Genomic DNA, 17,390 nt, shown 5'->3' on the forward strand with positions numbered 1-17,390 from the left:
GCAAGATTCAGGACTCCCACCCTGAAGCCAAGGAGAAGCCACTGCGGTGGAAAGATTTTTGGCTTTGAAGATCCAGATCGAAATTAAAGACCTACATGGAATAAGGAACCAGGAAAGCATTAGTTGGATACAGGGGTGAGACCAGAGACCCCCGCCACCACAGCTACTACCAAAGCACAGCAGGTAAGAACTGGAGGTTTCTGCCAAGGAGGAGCTGCCCCGCGTGGTGCAGCAAGGGGAAAAACTTAACAACCCAAATCCAGTCGCCTAGAGCCTCCCACAAGTGCACAAGCTTGTCACTTTCCATCAGTTTACAGAAGAGGGACGTTGCTTTAGCCTTCCCTCTCGCTGCGGATCATCCTTCCGGCTTGGTTATAAATGCTAATGTGTCCTAGAGTTTGGTGACGATGCATCAAGAGTGAAGGCAACTGAGGAGCCGCGTCCGCAGCTATGTCCTTCACGCAAGAAAAGCGATGAGACAGACGCTGAGCGATGGCCACCTATCCAGAGAGCTGCCTGGATGCTACCGTGCTGAACTTCGTTGACCTCTCTCTGGCCTCCCCGAGACACCCTCTTCTCTGCGACTTCCCACCCGGGGTCCCCTTTGGGGACCGAACCCTGGGATTCGGAGAGGGAAGACCCAGGAGGCTGTCGCGGTTTGAGGAAAGAGACCAGGAAGTAGAGGGGGCAGAAGTGGACTACGAGGACCCCGAGGAGGAGGAAGAGGACGTCGAGGGGCGCGGCCGAGTAGCATCCTTGCTGGGACGCCCCAAAAGGAAGAGAGTCATCACTTACGCCCAGCGGCAGGCCGCCAACATCCGCGAGAGGAAGAGGATGTTCAACCTGAACGAGGCCTTCGACCAGCTGCGCAGGAAGGTGCCCACCTTCGCTTACGAGAAGAGGCTGTCCAGGATCGAGACCCTCCGCTTGGCCATCGTGTACATTTCCTTCATGACGGAGCTGCTGCAGAGCAACGAAGAAAAGGAGGCCCGCTGAGCGGGGGAAGGGCAGAGCGGGTAGAAAAGACCCTCCCCCTTGCTTGGCGGGGGGGGGGGGGACGTCTCAAAAGCGGGGGGACCGCTGGCCTTCTGAGCCTGAGCTTGAGATGGTAAAGCCCCCAAAGCCCCCACTCGTGGCAGCTCTGCGGTGACTATATTGGGGATCAAGCACAGAGGGGTCCAGCTGGGCCAACGGGGAGTCCCAGCGGGCAGGGCCCTAGGGGAGAGCTAGAGGGTCTGACTTGGAGCCCCGAGACACTGGTCCTCTCCTCCACGACCTTCGTAAGCTTCTCTGTGCTCTGTGCTCTCCTCCCTGCTCCTTTCAAAAGTAGAAGTAATAAAGCAGAACCTTTTCTCTCTCGCAGGACTCCTCGCTGCCCCATTGCCCTCTCCAGCAGGGGCGCCCCTGTGTGTGGCTGGGCGGGTGAGCCCACGTCAAACAGAGACCGGGCCCGCGGGGCCTCGGTGCAACTGTCTCTGGGTTCCGAAGGCTCTGCTTGGGCTCGGTCCTCTCAGACTAGTTAAGGGGAGCAAAGAGGACGTGACTGGAGCCGAAGCACAGTCAGGGGACTAACTCACAAAATGCGACCTCTGAGAGTGATGGTTCTCCCTCCACCATGGCTTCCCCGCCCTGACCCTGATTGCAGTGACCCTCGATTGCTGCCAAGTGCGCCCCTATCTCGTCCTGAGGCATGATGCCTCAGAGTGAAAAGCAGTCCATTCAGTGAAAGAAATCGTCATTCTGCCTTTTGCCCAGGACTGAACTCGGTCTCTGCCGCTCCGGCTCAGAGAGGGAGGGGCGGAGGTGGAGGAAGGCTGCTCCCGCCCCGCGCACTTCCCACACTCCCCAGCCTCTCTGGGGCCTTGGCATCAGCGCTTCCAGCAGTTGCCTGGGGGAAAGAGCTGGTATCTCTTAATAAGCTGTGACCCGGCGCGCCAGTAAAACCGTCTTAAACAGTGGGTGGAAAGTTATCTCTCAGTCTTAAGCCATCTAGGAAGGCAAAAAGCCAAAAGAAAGGATGTTTTCTGGTGCTTTGAAAATGTCTGCCTGAAGGTGAAGTCGAAGCCGGTTCTTTTGGGAAGCTACCTTCCTCTGTTATTCCCGGTTTCTTCTTTCTGAGTTACATGGGAGCACCCGAAGCTGGGTCTTTATAAGAGATGTGGTTAATGGAGGAAAGGAAATGAGCTGGAGCACGTGATTGCCAGTCCGTTCACTCCAGTGATAAATCCCAAAGAAGAAATGCTTGATTTGCCCCCAGTTGTGCACTTGCAAAACCACGTCATAGTGAGGTTGCACAACCGCAATGTTCTGTCATACTCGAATGATAACCATTACATAGGAATAAAAATGATGTGTGCTCATCATAAAAAGACTGAAATGTAAAAACTTAAAAATGAAATGAACACTTAAGTAAGCCCCCACTGCTAATACCGCTAGAATTTTCATCTACTTCCTTCTGCTCTTTTATTTCCCGTGTAGTTAGAAATTCAATATATGTAACAACACTTTTGGACATTGATTTTTCTCATTTAGCACTATGGAATGAGCACTTCATTCACTTTAAATGCTAAATGAGATTTCCCTTCCTGTATCTTACTGCCATGCCAATGTATAACAACATTCCTGAATTTCCTTAATAATAGGGAACTAAAGTTATACAATTTGAAATTTTCAATCCAGAAGGTGAAAAATTAAAGAGCAAAATGAAACTGGAGGACCCCTCCATTGAGTAAATAAAATTACAAGTCAACAATAATCATTAGAATATCTGATATTCTGCATTTGAAATGAGAATGGGATTAAGACTTGCATATCCTGGAGGAAGAGCAAGACCAAGCAAAGGAATACATAGTATTGCATTTTTCTCTTGATTTTGTTTTATTTTTATTTTTTTATCCTTATGGTACCTGCAGCTTGGAGAGCTGGTGTGTCACATCTCATTGCTGGTTGACTACGAGATTGAAATACACACTCCTTTACAGATGTCTAGCTCAGACATTCCTGTTCTTAAAATGTTGCCTTGCAAACAGAGTCCTTATCAAGGGCTTCTCTGTTACAGTCACCTTATGCTAGCCACGTACAGTCCTTATTTGTGCGAATTTCGAAATGCAAATGGATTCCTGGGCTCTGTGCATTCAGTCTCCATTTCAGCCACCCTGAAGGAGCCTGCCTGTGTCTCAGCATCTCCTATCAGCACCTGGATAGACCACCTCTCTCCCAAGGGAGCTTGCCATTCTATTTTTTTTTCTTCTTCTACATTTAATTCTCTTTGATTTCCATGGTGGTTATGTACACATCTAAAGAAAGCTTACCACACATTTTTGAGGTTGTTATTAAGGTTCAAGTATTTTTAAGCAAGTATATAAACCAAAGTATAAAGCAATAAAAAAACTCTGAAACGTAATGTAGCAATGCACTCATTTTACAATTGAGACAGATATTGGCATTATTGGGACCTTTATGCCAGAAGCCAGTCATAAAATATATCCCTGTTGGTATAGGAATAAAATGGTAAATAGTCTTTTATATATTCTAATTGTATAGCTAAACCATAAGTATTGCAATATTATTCTATTTTAGTGAATAATAAGTGTTTCATTGATAGAGTTTTTCATTTTGTTTCAAGGTACTCTATTTTGTTGTTGTTGTTGTTGTTGAATATACTTGAAAAGTTATCTTCTGGGAGTTCAAGAGTGATTGAATGTTTATCTAGATAGGGAAATTAATTCACATTTAGAATTTTGTGTTGTGTGTCTTTACACTGAAAATGCATAATGGAGAGGTGTCGTGACTTTTGAATGTCCAATTTTTCTCCAAAGAAGAGAGATTTAGAAGTTCTTTAAAATACCTTTTAAACACAATTGTGAGCTGCTGGGCACTGGGAGTTGAACCCCGGGTCCTTTGGAAGAGCAGTCAGTTCTCTTAACCGCTGAGCCATCTCTCCAACCCTCCATCCACTTTTATATGGGTCTAGGGGATGGAACTCAGGATGTCCAATCTGTATGGCAAACTCCTTTACCCAATGACACATTTTTGCCAGCCCTTAACATTCTCTTTACATGCAATTTTGTGGGCACACATGCACGAGAACTCATGTACCTTTGTGCATATCTTGGGGGAGGGGAGGCAGAGATAGATGCTAGCTGACCCCCTCCATGCTCTCCACTTGACTAAGTATCAGGTTCCCTCACTGAATCCGGAGCCCAGTGATTCTCCTCCTCTGCTTGGCAGCTCGCTTGGGCAGCCCCACCTCTGCCCCTGAATGCTGGGACAGTAGGTGGCTCAAGCCCCCTCTACTTTTATGTGGGTCTGGAAATCCAAACTTTTGGTCCCCACACTTTCCATCTCCAGGATCTAACAGCCTGGCATAGACATACATGCACACAAAACACCTATGTGCATAAAAGAAAAAGGATGGATGGAGAAACTCCCACTTTATATAGCTGTCTTCTGACTGCCATGCACATGCCCCTAATAAAAAGATTTACTACTTAAAAAAAATACCTTTTAAATAGATTACATGAATTTAGCATTAATGTGTGGCTAACAACATTGATCCTATATTATGGATTATAATCTACTAAAATAGTAGTAAATCTTTTGGGGCATATTTAAACAAAGTATTTCATACCTGATGTCTTTATATACAGTTAAGTGTTATTCATACTCAGATCTTTTAAAACCTTTCCTCATACTCCTTTCCTTGAGACCAGGTAAGAGCTACAATTAGTCCCGTTTCCCAGTATTATCTTAATTATGTCTCTCCACCAGGATCTTTTTCTACCTCTGCCGTAAGAATGTCAGAATGAACTGAAAAGAGAATCATGGATAGCTAAAGCCAAACAGTAACAAAACCAGGAAGGGGGGGTTCTAGAGCATTAGAACCTTTAGTAAAATGAACTGAGCCTTAAAACATGACTTTATACCACATTTACAAAGTAATGTCCTTAGCTCCTCCTTGTAATCTTTATGTTTCCAAGGAGAGTAGTGTTTTAATATACTCTTGAAATTATCCATTTTAATATGTAAAAGGAAAATAGCTAGTTATTTCTCAACTCATCATCAGATAGCATTGCTCATATGATCTCCTGGACCAATAAATACCCTTATTTATTTATCCAATTATTTATTCATTTAGTCAAATGTTGGCTTTTTACAGATCATGTGGAAGGACTCAAAACTGCAGAGCCTACAGAGCGCCTCCTCCTTCAGGTCTTTCAGAAAAACAAATGCCAATTTAAAAAAAAAAATCTACAAGTGTGAGGCTGGAGGGATAGCCCAGTGGTTATGAGCCCTGTCTGCTCCTTAAAGAACCCATTTTGATTCCCAGTACCTACCCATATGGTGGTTCCCAACTGTAGATCCAGTTCCAGGGTACCCGACACCCTCCTCTGGCCTCCATGGACACTGTGTGAATGTGATGCACAGACCTACCTTTGGTCAAGGTCATCCATACCCATAAAATAATATAGTACATAAACAGAAATGAAATCTACATTGTTGAATAAGTAAAGAGAAATACAGAGTTCAAATTTCTACACGTTGTTGATAAAAACAATGCGTTTTTAAATTCTGGGGGAAAAATGCTATGTAGTCTATGGGCCACCAACGTCACTGCGTCTTACTGAGTGTAGTCAATCCATCACCCCGAATCATCTCTACTTTCTAACATTCTCTCCTAGGATCATAGCAAAGGCATACTCTTCCTCCATGGAATTTCTTTCCAGCAGTAAATAAATGGCACCAAGGAATTTACAAATGGAAAAGTATTTCTCATTATTGCTAAGTGAATCACATCTATCATTACTTAACCAGTTACATTTTCCAAGTACTTTGATCTTTGTTCACTTCTAAATGTTCCCAAAAGGAAACATCTTTTAAAGCATTTTCACAGTCACTACACTAATGATGTGGCTTAAACCCTTGTAATGGTCGGACTCTGAGCAATAAAGCAACTTAACCCTAGTGCCAAATCATCCTTAGAGATAAGACAAAATTATCCATCTCCCAACATTGAAACCAATGTGCCATTATGTGTAGACACTCTAAATATCTAAACAGTGTGTTCTTATTTTGGTTTCCTCTGCGTCCAATCTGCATAGCCAATGTACTTTCAACAAAAAGTTTCTTAGTATGTCACAGACATACAGTATGTCAAAATTGCTCTATTCTTATTATCTACATTACTTTCTTATTATCTATGTACTTTCAACAAAAAGTTTCTTAGTATGTCACAGACATACAGTATGTCAAAATTGGTCTTTTCTCATTATCTACATTAACATTAATAAAATATCATAGGACATTAGGTTTTAATACTTCTACGAGCTTAAAACTGATGGTATCGGTTCTTTAAAAAATCTGTTATAATTAATTTTTGAAATCTTAAAGTCATTTGGTTATTTTGAGTCTAAATACCATTTTAGACATTGCTTGGAGGCAATTTAGTCATATTCCTTTACTGACTAAAAACTGACTTTTAGTCTCAAACTCAGCTCTCTGCAAATATCAGATTACTATTAGTATTCAGACATGTAAATCATAAAAAGATCTAAATGAAATCGTATTTGAAAAACATAATTAATCTTTCCAGGAAAAGTAAAAATAATCAAGAGGCTTTTCCATCAACAGAGAAATGTTCAGACTGATCAGCTTTACTGTTTTCTTCCTAGCTCAGAGGCAGAGTCTGGCAAAATTAGCACTGAAAATCAAACCTAATATACATCTATTATGTACAATCCATGCAAGATTATACAATTAAGAGCCTTGCATTGGTGTCTGTTATCATATGTGTCAGCATTTCCATTATAAAAAACACTTTGTAGAAAGTTTATAATGAAGTTCTAAAAATACTGAGATTCAATTTAATAGGCAAAGTCTTAAGACACCTTCAAGAGGAACTTCAAAGGCAGTAAAGCCAAAATTGCATTTTATATACATTGCTGCAAAAATGTAGTTACATTTTAAAATTCACAGGATCCACTAAAAATTACATATAAATTTGATCACTATTTTATTGTTATCAAAAGGAGAGAGATAGCAAATTCTTTTCAAGTGTTAAGTACTCCACTGACTTTTTAATGTTGAGACTATTTTGTCAAATAATATTTGTTCTGATGCTTTTAGAAAAGTGATATTTTTCTAGATAGCTATAACTTGGCCCACATTCATGCAAAGTATCTTGAACTTTGCCAGTATTTTGAGGGAATTCAGCCCCAAGTCTGGTCAGCACCACATCTTCCTGTGAAGCCTGGATTTAAGAAATGGTTATAAAGCACGAGTCAGCAGTTCTGACCATTTCGTTTTGACTTTGGGGTTTCTTTGAATCTGAAGCACAAAGCCAAGCCTGGCAGAGGAGGAGATGAGAAGGCATGAAGCAGTGCAAACTGGTTGGGATAACAGCAGAGGGATAGGAAAAGTCCAGGTCTCCACAGAGGAAAACCTATGAATTCGGACAACTTTCTAAATGACACCAAGGTTTTCATACTGTGTCTGTGACCCATTTCTTGATATAGTATAAGAAAATACAAAAGTATGACTGCATGCTTAAACATTACATACAACAAATATCTAGTAAGACAGTACCCTACATTTAGAAAAAGGCAATTAATATTTAATAGTTGGGGAAGCCTACAATTTGACAGATATGGCATGATGGAAATGACCATGACAAAAACATGACATCTGATTAAGGTGATGAATTTTTCAAAGTCCCATCCACATATCTTCTCTCATTTACTCATCACAGTTGGGTTTCCACAAGCCCTGGGATCTCTCTGTTAAACGGAACCACCATCAAGCTATCTTGAATATTCCATTGAAAACAGCAGGATACAAGAATTCCTAAAATGGACTACATATAAGCACCACATCGCTTTGAAAGATATTGCTGTCAAAGATCAAAAGCACCTTAACATGTTCTGTGGATGATGATAAATTAGACAAAAGGCTGGCATGGACTGGCTGCCTCAAAGGCCACATTTTACAACCTTCTATTTAGGGCTCTGTGAAGGAGATTTCCACCTGCAACCAACAAATGGAAATGACCTCAATGCAGCTGTTACGGACAGGGTTTTCTTTTTTATGATTTCCAGTCTTCAACAGGGAAAAAAATGCGTCTGAGGATATGGAAATGGTTCAAACAACTGGTGAAGAATGGAAATCAAGACTATCAGGTAAACTTATGTCTGAGTAAATCAATGAAGCACCCTATTAAATTATGACAGGTAACTTTGGGACTTCTTCCAATGGTACTAAAACCTTAATCTATATTTTGGACTGGTCAGAATTTGAGTTATATGATCTTGTTGAAACTCACAGTTTAGAAAAATAACAGAAAAACCAGAAATAATCTGAAGGAGAATCACTAAATAAATAACTGAGTAATCAAGCCTGGGTGAGGTAATAATAGTGAGACTTATCCAATAGATTGCTTGGTTTGGATAATATATATTCTAAGCACTCTGTTGAGTTCTTTATATAACATGTAAATATAGAAAGTATTGCTATTGCCTACTAAGGGAAATACAGACTAAAGGAGTTTAACAATTTGCCTAGTTCAATCATCTACCAAAGAGTAGGGCCACAGTTTCAGGAATTTCAGCAACTCAATCAGAGGGACTATGTTTTTTGGGAAAGATTCAGTTTGTCCTTATACCTAAGTAAAGCTGTTAGGCCAAAAAATATTATCTTCTTTTATGCATTGCTCTGAAAACATATGGTCACTTCAAAATTGAAGTTAAAAAATTTTTATAGGTGTTTGGGTTTATTTTTGGGTCTTCTATTTGGTTCCATTGATCTCCTTTTCTGCTTCTATGCCAGTACCATGCTGTTTTTATTACTATTGCTCTGTAGTACAGCTTGAGGTCAGGAATGGAGATACCTCCAGATGATCTGTTGTTGTACAGGATAGTTTTGGAAATTCTGGGTTTTTAGTTTCTCCATATGAAGTTGAAAATTTTTCTTTCAAGGTCTGTAAAGAATTGTATTGGTATTTTGATGGGCATTGCATTGAATATGTCGATTGCTTTTGGCAGGATGGCCAAAAGAATCTACATTAATCCCACCAATCCATGAACACAGGAGATCTTTCCATCTTCTGATATCTTCTTCAATTTTTTTCTTCAGAGACTTGAAGTATTTTTTTTTCAAACAGGTCTTTCACCTGTTTGGTTAAAGTTACCCCTAGGTACTTTATGTTATTGGTGGCTATTGTGAAGGATATTATTTCCCTGATTTCTTTCTTGGCCCTTTTGTTTTGGGTTATACAGGAGGGCTTCTGGGGTTTTTTTGTTTTTTGTTGTTGTTGTTTTTAATTTTATTTTTTCTTATCAGTTACATTTTATTAACTCTGTTTCCCAGCCGTATCCCGCTCCCTTATTCCCTCCCAATCCCACCCTCCCTCCCTCGTCTCCACCATGCCCCTTTCCACTTCCATTGATAGGGAGGGACCTCCTCCCCATTCATCCGATCCTGTTTTATCAGGTATCTTCAGGACTGGCTGCAAAGCCCCCCCTTTTTTTTAATTAATTTTGTATCCAGCTACTTTGCTGAAAGTGTTTGTCTTGATTTTTGAAGCCAAAACCATTCAATGGAAAAAAGACAGCATCTTCAACAAATGGTGCTGGTCCAACTGGTTGGCTACATGCAGAAAAATGAAAATAGATCCATATTTATCACCCTGCACAAAACTAACGTCCAAGTGGATCAAAGACCTCAACGTAAAGCCAAATACACTAAATCGGTTAGAAGAAAAAGTGGGGAAGATCTTGGAACTCATTGGCACAGGAGACAACTTCCTGAACAGAACACCAGTAGCACAGGCTCTTAGAGCAACAATTGATATATTGGACTTCATGAAACTGAAAAGCTTTGGTAAAGCAAAAGATATTGTCATTAGAACAAAACAACAGCCTACAGACTGGGAAAGATCTTCACCAACCCTGTATCTGACAGAGGGCTGATATCCAGACTCTATAAACAACTAAAGAAATTAAACAGCAACAACTCAAGCAATCCAATTAGCAAATGGGGAACGGAGCTAAACAGAATTCTCTGTAGAAAAATATCGAATGGCAGAGAAACACCTAAAGAGATGCTCAACATGCTTAGCCATCAGAGAGATGCAAATCAAAATGACCCTGAGATTCCACCTTACACCCATCAGAATGGCCAAGGTTAAAAACTCAAGTGACAACACATGCTGGAGAGGTTGCGGAGAATTGGGAACCCTCCTCCACTGCTGGTGGGAATGTAAGCTTGTACAACCACTTTGGAAATCAATCTGGTGCTTTCTCAGACAATTAGGAGTAGTGCTACCTCAAGACTCAGCTATACCACTCCTAGGCATATATCCAAAAGATGCTCATGTACACAACAAGGACATTTGTTCAACATGTTTGTAGTAGCCAGAACCTGGAAACAACCCAGATATCCCTCAATGGAGAAATAGAAACAGAAATTGTGGGTTTTTTACACAATGGAATACTACTCAGCAATTAAAAACAAGGAAATCATGAAATTTGTAGGCAAATGGTGGGATCTAGAAAAGATCATCCTGAGTGAGCTATCCCAGGAACAGAAAGACACACATGGTATATACTCACTTATATAGTCCTATAAGATAGGATAAATATACTAAAATATGTGCACCTAAAGAAGATAAACAAGAAAGAGGACCAGGGTAAGATGACCAATCCTCACTTAGAAGGACAAACGGGATGGACATGGGAAGTAGGAGAAAACAAGAAACAAGCCAGGAGCATACCACAGAGGGCCTCTGAAAGACTCTACCTAGCAGCGTATCAAAGCAGATGCTGAGACTCATACATAACCAAATCTTAGGTAGAGTGCAGGGAATCATATGATAAAAGGGGGAGTTAATATGACTGGGAGAGGACAGGAGCTCCACAAGGACAAAATATATCAGGGCATAGGGGTCCTCTATGAGACTGTTTCTCCAACCAAGGACCATGTATGGATATAACCTAGAACCCCTGCTCAGATGTAGCCCATGGTAGCTCAGTAAGTGGGTTACCCTAGTAAGGGTAAGAGGAACTATTTCTGACATGAACTCAAGGACTAGCTCCTTTACCTCCCCCACCCTCGAGGGAGGAACAGCCTTGCTAGGCCACAGAGGAGGACATTGAAAATACCTGATAAGCTAAGGTCAGATGGAAGGGGAGGAGGACCTCCCCTAGCAGTGGACTTGGAAAGGTACAGGGAGGAGATGAAGGAGATAGGGTGGGGTTGGGAGGGAATAAGGGAGGGGGTTGTGGGATACAAAGTAAATAAACTGTGATTAATATTAAAAAAAATAAAAATTAAAAAAAGAAAAAAAAATAATTATTACTCTACAATCTTTTGAACTTCTAACAATAAAAATGTAAATTTTCAGTTCACAAATTCCCATTGATAGGTCCCTGAATCCTGCTTTTTTTTTTTAATTCTTCTTCAAGTATTCTGTGAACGTGAGCTATTATTTTGCAGTATTTATTAAAAACACACTGAAATAACCGTTGGGACATCTTTCCCACTCTGTCCTTTGCTGTACAGCAAAGCACTGAGCATCTGTTGCTGGGTTCCTCAGTCTCAGATTAACTGCTTGCTGCAGATACATTCTCAAGTATGGAGTTATAGCATCATAAGGTTCTGAACCTTAGACCTACCCTCTTATTCTATAAATAATGGCATAAACACACCCTTATTCAATGAAAGAGAAGAAATAATACAAAGAACTTAGTGCATTGCCCATACAACGTTAATATAGCCAATAATGCTATTATAGTAATTGACACTAGCGCTGTGTTGGACCTGCATAATAATGATTCAGCCTTTCAGAAAGGCCTGTGAGAGCACATATAGGAAATATTTGGATAGCCCGCTTCCCAGAGATAAAGTAGTAATCATATAAAATTAATTTTGTGTCCAATTAAGCTGTAAGTTAACATGATGATTTTTAAGTGCAGAAATGTTGATACAGCACTTGGCACATAAAATCATGACCTCTGGTCTTCGAAGAAAGCCACTGCAAATGATACACCCCTAAAATTCTCTCTAAAATTTGTGTATAGTGGTTTTATGTAAAAACAAACAAACAAAAAAAAAACATTCATACATCGCAGGAATGTGATAGCTTGATTGGGGACACTTCTGAGAATCTTTTGGAAATTTCATCCAAAAGTGGTGCCTCTAGAGAACATTGATGGGCTTTACAGTGCCAAGCACTTATGTGTAACTGTTCTAGACTAACAATACAAAGTCTCAAAAGTGCAACTCAGTGGAGGAGAAATGGGGACAGGGTGGTTATGGTTTGCTTTGGATTTTGAGAAACTCAAGTGGGACCCTCTGCCTCCTTTAAGAAGGACTGAATATTTTTAACTCTAAGGTCTAATGTTTGTCTCCAGACACTGGTAGATTTACATATTTCTGGAAAAAAAGAGTTGCCTATATGATTGTACTCTCTCGTTTGGATTTCTTTTGTAAGTTGAGTAACAGTTTTTGTTGTTGTTTTGTTTTGTTTTTCATTTAGATAAGTTGACCTTAGCTTGCAATAATCTCACAACATTTAAAAATGAGAAACTAATTTTACATGTAGTGTTTTACATAATAATTTACCACTTTGACCTGGGCATGGTGGCACCTACCTTTAATTCCAGCACTCCAGAAGTAGAGGCAGGGTTTGAGGCCAGTCTGATCTACAAAGCAAGTTCCACGGCAGCCAGGGCTGTTACAGAAAAACCCTGTCTTGACCCTGTCTGACAGACAAACAGATAGATAGATAGATAGATAGACAGACAGACAGACAGATAGATAGATTTACTACTTTGCCTAGAAAGAATTTTTAGTTGTTTGTTTATTATTATTATTTATTATAATTTATTTACTTTGTATCCTGGCTATGGCCCCCTCCCTTGTCTCCTCCCAATCCCATTCTCCCTCTGTCTTTTCTCCCAGGCCTCTCCTCTAGTCCTATGTCTACATGTAAAAAATGCAAATAGATCCATATTTATCACCCTGCACAAAACTAAAGTCAAGTGGATCAAAGGCCTTAACATAAAACCAGACACATTAAACCTGTTAGAAGAAAATGTGGGCAAGAGCCTGGAACTCACTGGCACAGGAGACAACTTCCTGAAGAGAACACCAACAGCACAGGCTCTAAGAGCAACAATCAATAAATGGGACCTCATGAAACCGAAAAGCTTCTCTAAAGCAAAGGACACTGTTGTCAGAACAAAATGACAGCCTATAGATTGGCTAAGGATCTTCACCAACCCTATCTCTGACAGAGGGCTAATATCCAGAATATATAAAAATTTAAGTATATAAAAATTTAAGAAGTTAAACACCAACAAACCAAGTAATCCAATTAAAAAATGGGGTACAGGGCTAAACAGAGAATTCTCAATAAAGAAATATCGAGTGGCAGAGAAACACTTAAAGAAATGTTCAGCATCTAGAAAGAACTTTTAAGTATCCTGTTCCTTTAAAAATCTTTTTTTTATGTTTTATTCTCTCATGTATTACATCCTTACTGCAGTTTTCCCTACCTCCCCTGCGCCACTCCCACCCTGTCTCTCCAACACACTTCTCCTCTCCTCCAGATCTACCACCCAGCTTCCCCCGCCCCCCCCCCCAAGAAAAGAACAGGCTTTCCAGGGACATCAACCAAACAGACATAAGTAGCAAAATAAGATCAGGCACATACCAGCACACCTCAAGGCTGGACAAGGCAACTTCATAGGAAAAAAAAAAAAAGGTCCCACAAGTAGGCAAAAGAGTCAGGGATAACCCTCGGTCCTACTGTTGAAATTCCCACAAGGAATCCAAGCTACTCAGCCATAACATACATACAGAGGACATAGGTCAGATCCCTAAAGGTTCCCTGATCTCTGCAAGAACCCATGAGTCCCAGTCAGTTGATTCTCTGGATCCATGTTCTCCTGGTGTCCCTGCGTCCTCTGGTTCCTCCTATCCTCCCTCCCTCTCCTCTGCAGGACTCTCTTAGCTCTGAAAAAAGAAAAATCTTTAAAATCTTTTATTCATCCCCATGTGTCTCATTTGAGGGCCGATGATAAACAGCCTTCTGAAATATACTACTACTCAGACAGAAAATATACTCAACTCAGATATCCTAATGAGGGATTCATAATTTTGGCCAAAGACTTGGGGTGACTCTAGTTAACAAGCATTTGAGAAGTAGTGGTTTTGTTCATTAAACACTTTACTGAACATGTCTCATCATTTCTTTCATCACCATTTATTTATGTAATCTCACCAGAGTCCATCAAAATTTGTGCATATGAGCTCAGGTAAGATATAGATATATATGATATATATATAATATATATATAGTGTGCATGTATGTATGTATGTATGTAAATACACATATATATACACATACATATACATATATGATACTGCTTTGCTTCAGCATAACTGAACCACAAATTAAACATCATGCTTTTTATTACTTCACTACATTTCATCAAATGTAATGAACTGCTACTAAAGTTAACATAAAACAGGCTAAGGAATGCCCCAGACTCAAAAGCATTATACAACAAAACAACACAAACCTCTCCAAATTGCATCCACATGAAAATACCTCAGTCCAAACCTCAGGGACTTCACTCTGAACACGCAGGTTTCTGCTTATTAATGCAAACCCATGATCCATTGTGCGATTTACACACATGTTAATATGCATATGCCCAAACCCATTTCCCCCCAAACACCTTCATGTGTATTTCAGAATGTATTGTACATATGCAAGTATTTTCACTCCTAACTAAAACCTCTAAAAAGGATTGGTTTTCTTTCCTTTTCTACAACATTTTGGTAGCTCCTGTCTGTTTTATTGCTGGTATCTTTTCCTTGGGACTTGTTATGTTAATGACTATTATTGAAAGTTTCCATCTTTTGTCACAGAGTGGGTTTTTATGTTAGTGCCCACATCTTTCCGTACATTGAAAACAAGCCTAGCAATGTGGTAGTTTTCCCCCAAGCCTTGAAGCCCCACAAGCGTATCAGTCTGAATATAATTACTATGACTAGCAGCTTAGACAGTGGTAGAAAAGAAGGCGTCTGGAATTGCAATTCGGGAAACCTACAGAACACTCATTGATTAGATGAGGGTCATTGGCTCAATGAGAAAAACAGAATTTTCCCTGGGAGCACAGCTCCTTCCTCTTGAAAAGATTCAAGAGTTGTGGCAATTCAGGCAACTTCCATGTCAAGAAAGGGGTTTGAAAGGGTTCAAGAACACCTTCTAAACTTTGGCTCTGATGAGGAAGACATAGGCAAAATACTATAAAGCTTTTGTGCATTCTTACAGCTTTCCGTAAAATTTCACTTGCAAGAATTTAGCCTATAGAAGCCAGACTGTGAATGCATCAAGACTGGATTACCAAATATGTAACTCAGTATTGTTTACAATAAAATAGGGGAAAACTCTAAGTGTCTAATACAGTCCTTAAAAGTGTAAATACATAAAAACATTGTTATAGGTGATAGCATTAATAAGTGATAAAAATATTGTATAAAGCAAATGTAAAACATTTTACTTCAGCTTCATCTAGGACAGTATGCACATATTTATACTTTTTATAAATACACTGGAGGAGGATCTTAGTTTGTGCAGCTTTGCATTTTTATGTTGCTATAATGCGCTTTAAGTCAGAAAAACCAACACAGCTCATGAGCAGCACTCTTCGTTTGCAGCACAGAACCAAGACTTCTTCCTTCTTAACTCTTACAAGTCAGTGTTGAAAATTCGGGGAAGGTGGATTCTGCAACATTTTTCTGTGGCTACTGGGGAGCAGAGCGAAGCCCTCCTACACACTAGAGCCACTCTGACCACTGCCCATTTGTCCTTGCAGGGACATCTGCTATCCTGCTTCCAACAGCCTAGCTTAGCTTAATCTAATGTAAAAGAAAATCTATTGTCTTTGGGTAAAAAATAATTTTCATTTTCAAATTTGCCTTCAATAAAACATAGGTTCTAATGGTTCTCCCCAAGAGAGATTGTTGAAATCAGAAAGATAAGTATTAACTCAGTATTAAACAAGAGTTTACATTTTTTTAAGGAATAAGCACTTATCAACATGTCTTTTAGTTCCAGTGACATTAAAATGGAAAAATTAGCTAAAATTTGAGGAGCGCTCCCTTTAAAACTCAGCTGACGGCTGAATTCACCCCCTACTTACGCATAGACGTACACACAGATATATGTTCAAAAATAACTCTCAATACTCCATACTAGCATGTCATTTAATAGTAAAGAATGTACTTACCATTTCAAATAAACCTCCAATTTTAAAACAATCCTCTGGGTTTGTTTCCTATTAAACCCAAGGAAACTACAGTGAGGGGGAACAGGATCAGCTACATGAAAAGTGGGTAACACAACATTTATTTTTTAAAAGGATAAGCTAGTATCTGGCAATGTAAGCTACCAACACTTTACATATTCATATTTTACATATTCATATTCATCTTTTTACATGCATAATTACTTTCATGTAATTTGCATATTAGTCACTTGAAAGCTCTGCCATACAACAAAAGCCAAACAAATCCCCGTTCATTTCTAATGTAAATAATTTATAAATATTTAAAATGTGCACTGCTTTTAATACATTTTATTGTTTTTTTACACGTGCTATTTTATCCCCATTAGCAGTAACAGATGTCTAATGCATTAAAAAGGAAAATCCTGCACACGTGTTGAAATCGTGGACTTTACTGAAAAGAAAGGCATGTGCTTTGATTTATATCAGTCAAAATTTAGATACTGTACTTGGTGCTATTTCAGGAAATGAAAAGGTGAGGAAACAGTTTTATGCCAGTAAACCAGAGCAAAAGTCTCCATGGAAACTAAGAGTTTAAGTGTGAGCCACTTGAGCTAAATTAATGCCCAGAATATGGTCATATTAACCCCATGAGAGCTCATTCCAACAAAACAAAACTTGTCCATTGATAAATGCAAGTCGCATAGTATTTACATTTCCCTTTGGTTTTCCATCAATTATAAAGCCAATGAGTCACCAAGATTATGGAAGTTGGAGAAAACTTTGAAAAGATCACAGGAAAAAAAATAAAAAGCTGTCTGCTTATTGTTCTCAGTGAGACTCCATTCTTTTTCACTATTGGTTAACAGAAGTACAAAAAGCAAACTGAAAAGTAGTGTAGGACCAGGTACACAATTCACTGGTAGAGTCCTTGTCTATCGTACGTGAAGCCCTGATTTCAATTCCAATATTGCAACAAATAAATAAATAAGTAAAGAAACAGGCGATAACGAAAAGGAAAACAATATAACCAAGTTTGTGTCCTTGGCCAGTTTTATGCCTCTCTGTCTGCTCTCACCTTTCCTACAGACTCCTCAG

At 39.7% G+C, this 17,390-nt stretch overlaps 1 protein-coding gene across 1 annotated transcript; it reads left to right on the forward strand.

Annotated features, from left to right (window-relative positions):
- The first annotated feature begins 225 nt into the window (after positions 1-225).
- On the forward strand, positions 226-3,311 carry Ferd3l (Fer3 like bHLH transcription factor). Its single transcript, XM_060375199.1, has one exon. It carries the CDS (start codon positions 493-495, stop codon positions 994-996), a length of 504 nt encoding a protein of 167 aa, XP_060231182.1. The 5' UTR covers positions 226-492; the 3' UTR covers positions 997-3,311.
- The last annotated feature ends 14,079 nt before the right edge of the window (positions 3,312-17,390 follow it).

This window comes from Meriones unguiculatus, chromosome 1, assembly GCF_030254825.1.
Source record: "Meriones unguiculatus strain TT.TT164.6M chromosome 1, Bangor_MerUng_6.1, whole genome shotgun sequence".
Lineage (NCBI taxonomy): Eukaryota > Metazoa > Chordata > Mammalia > Rodentia > Muridae > Meriones > Meriones unguiculatus.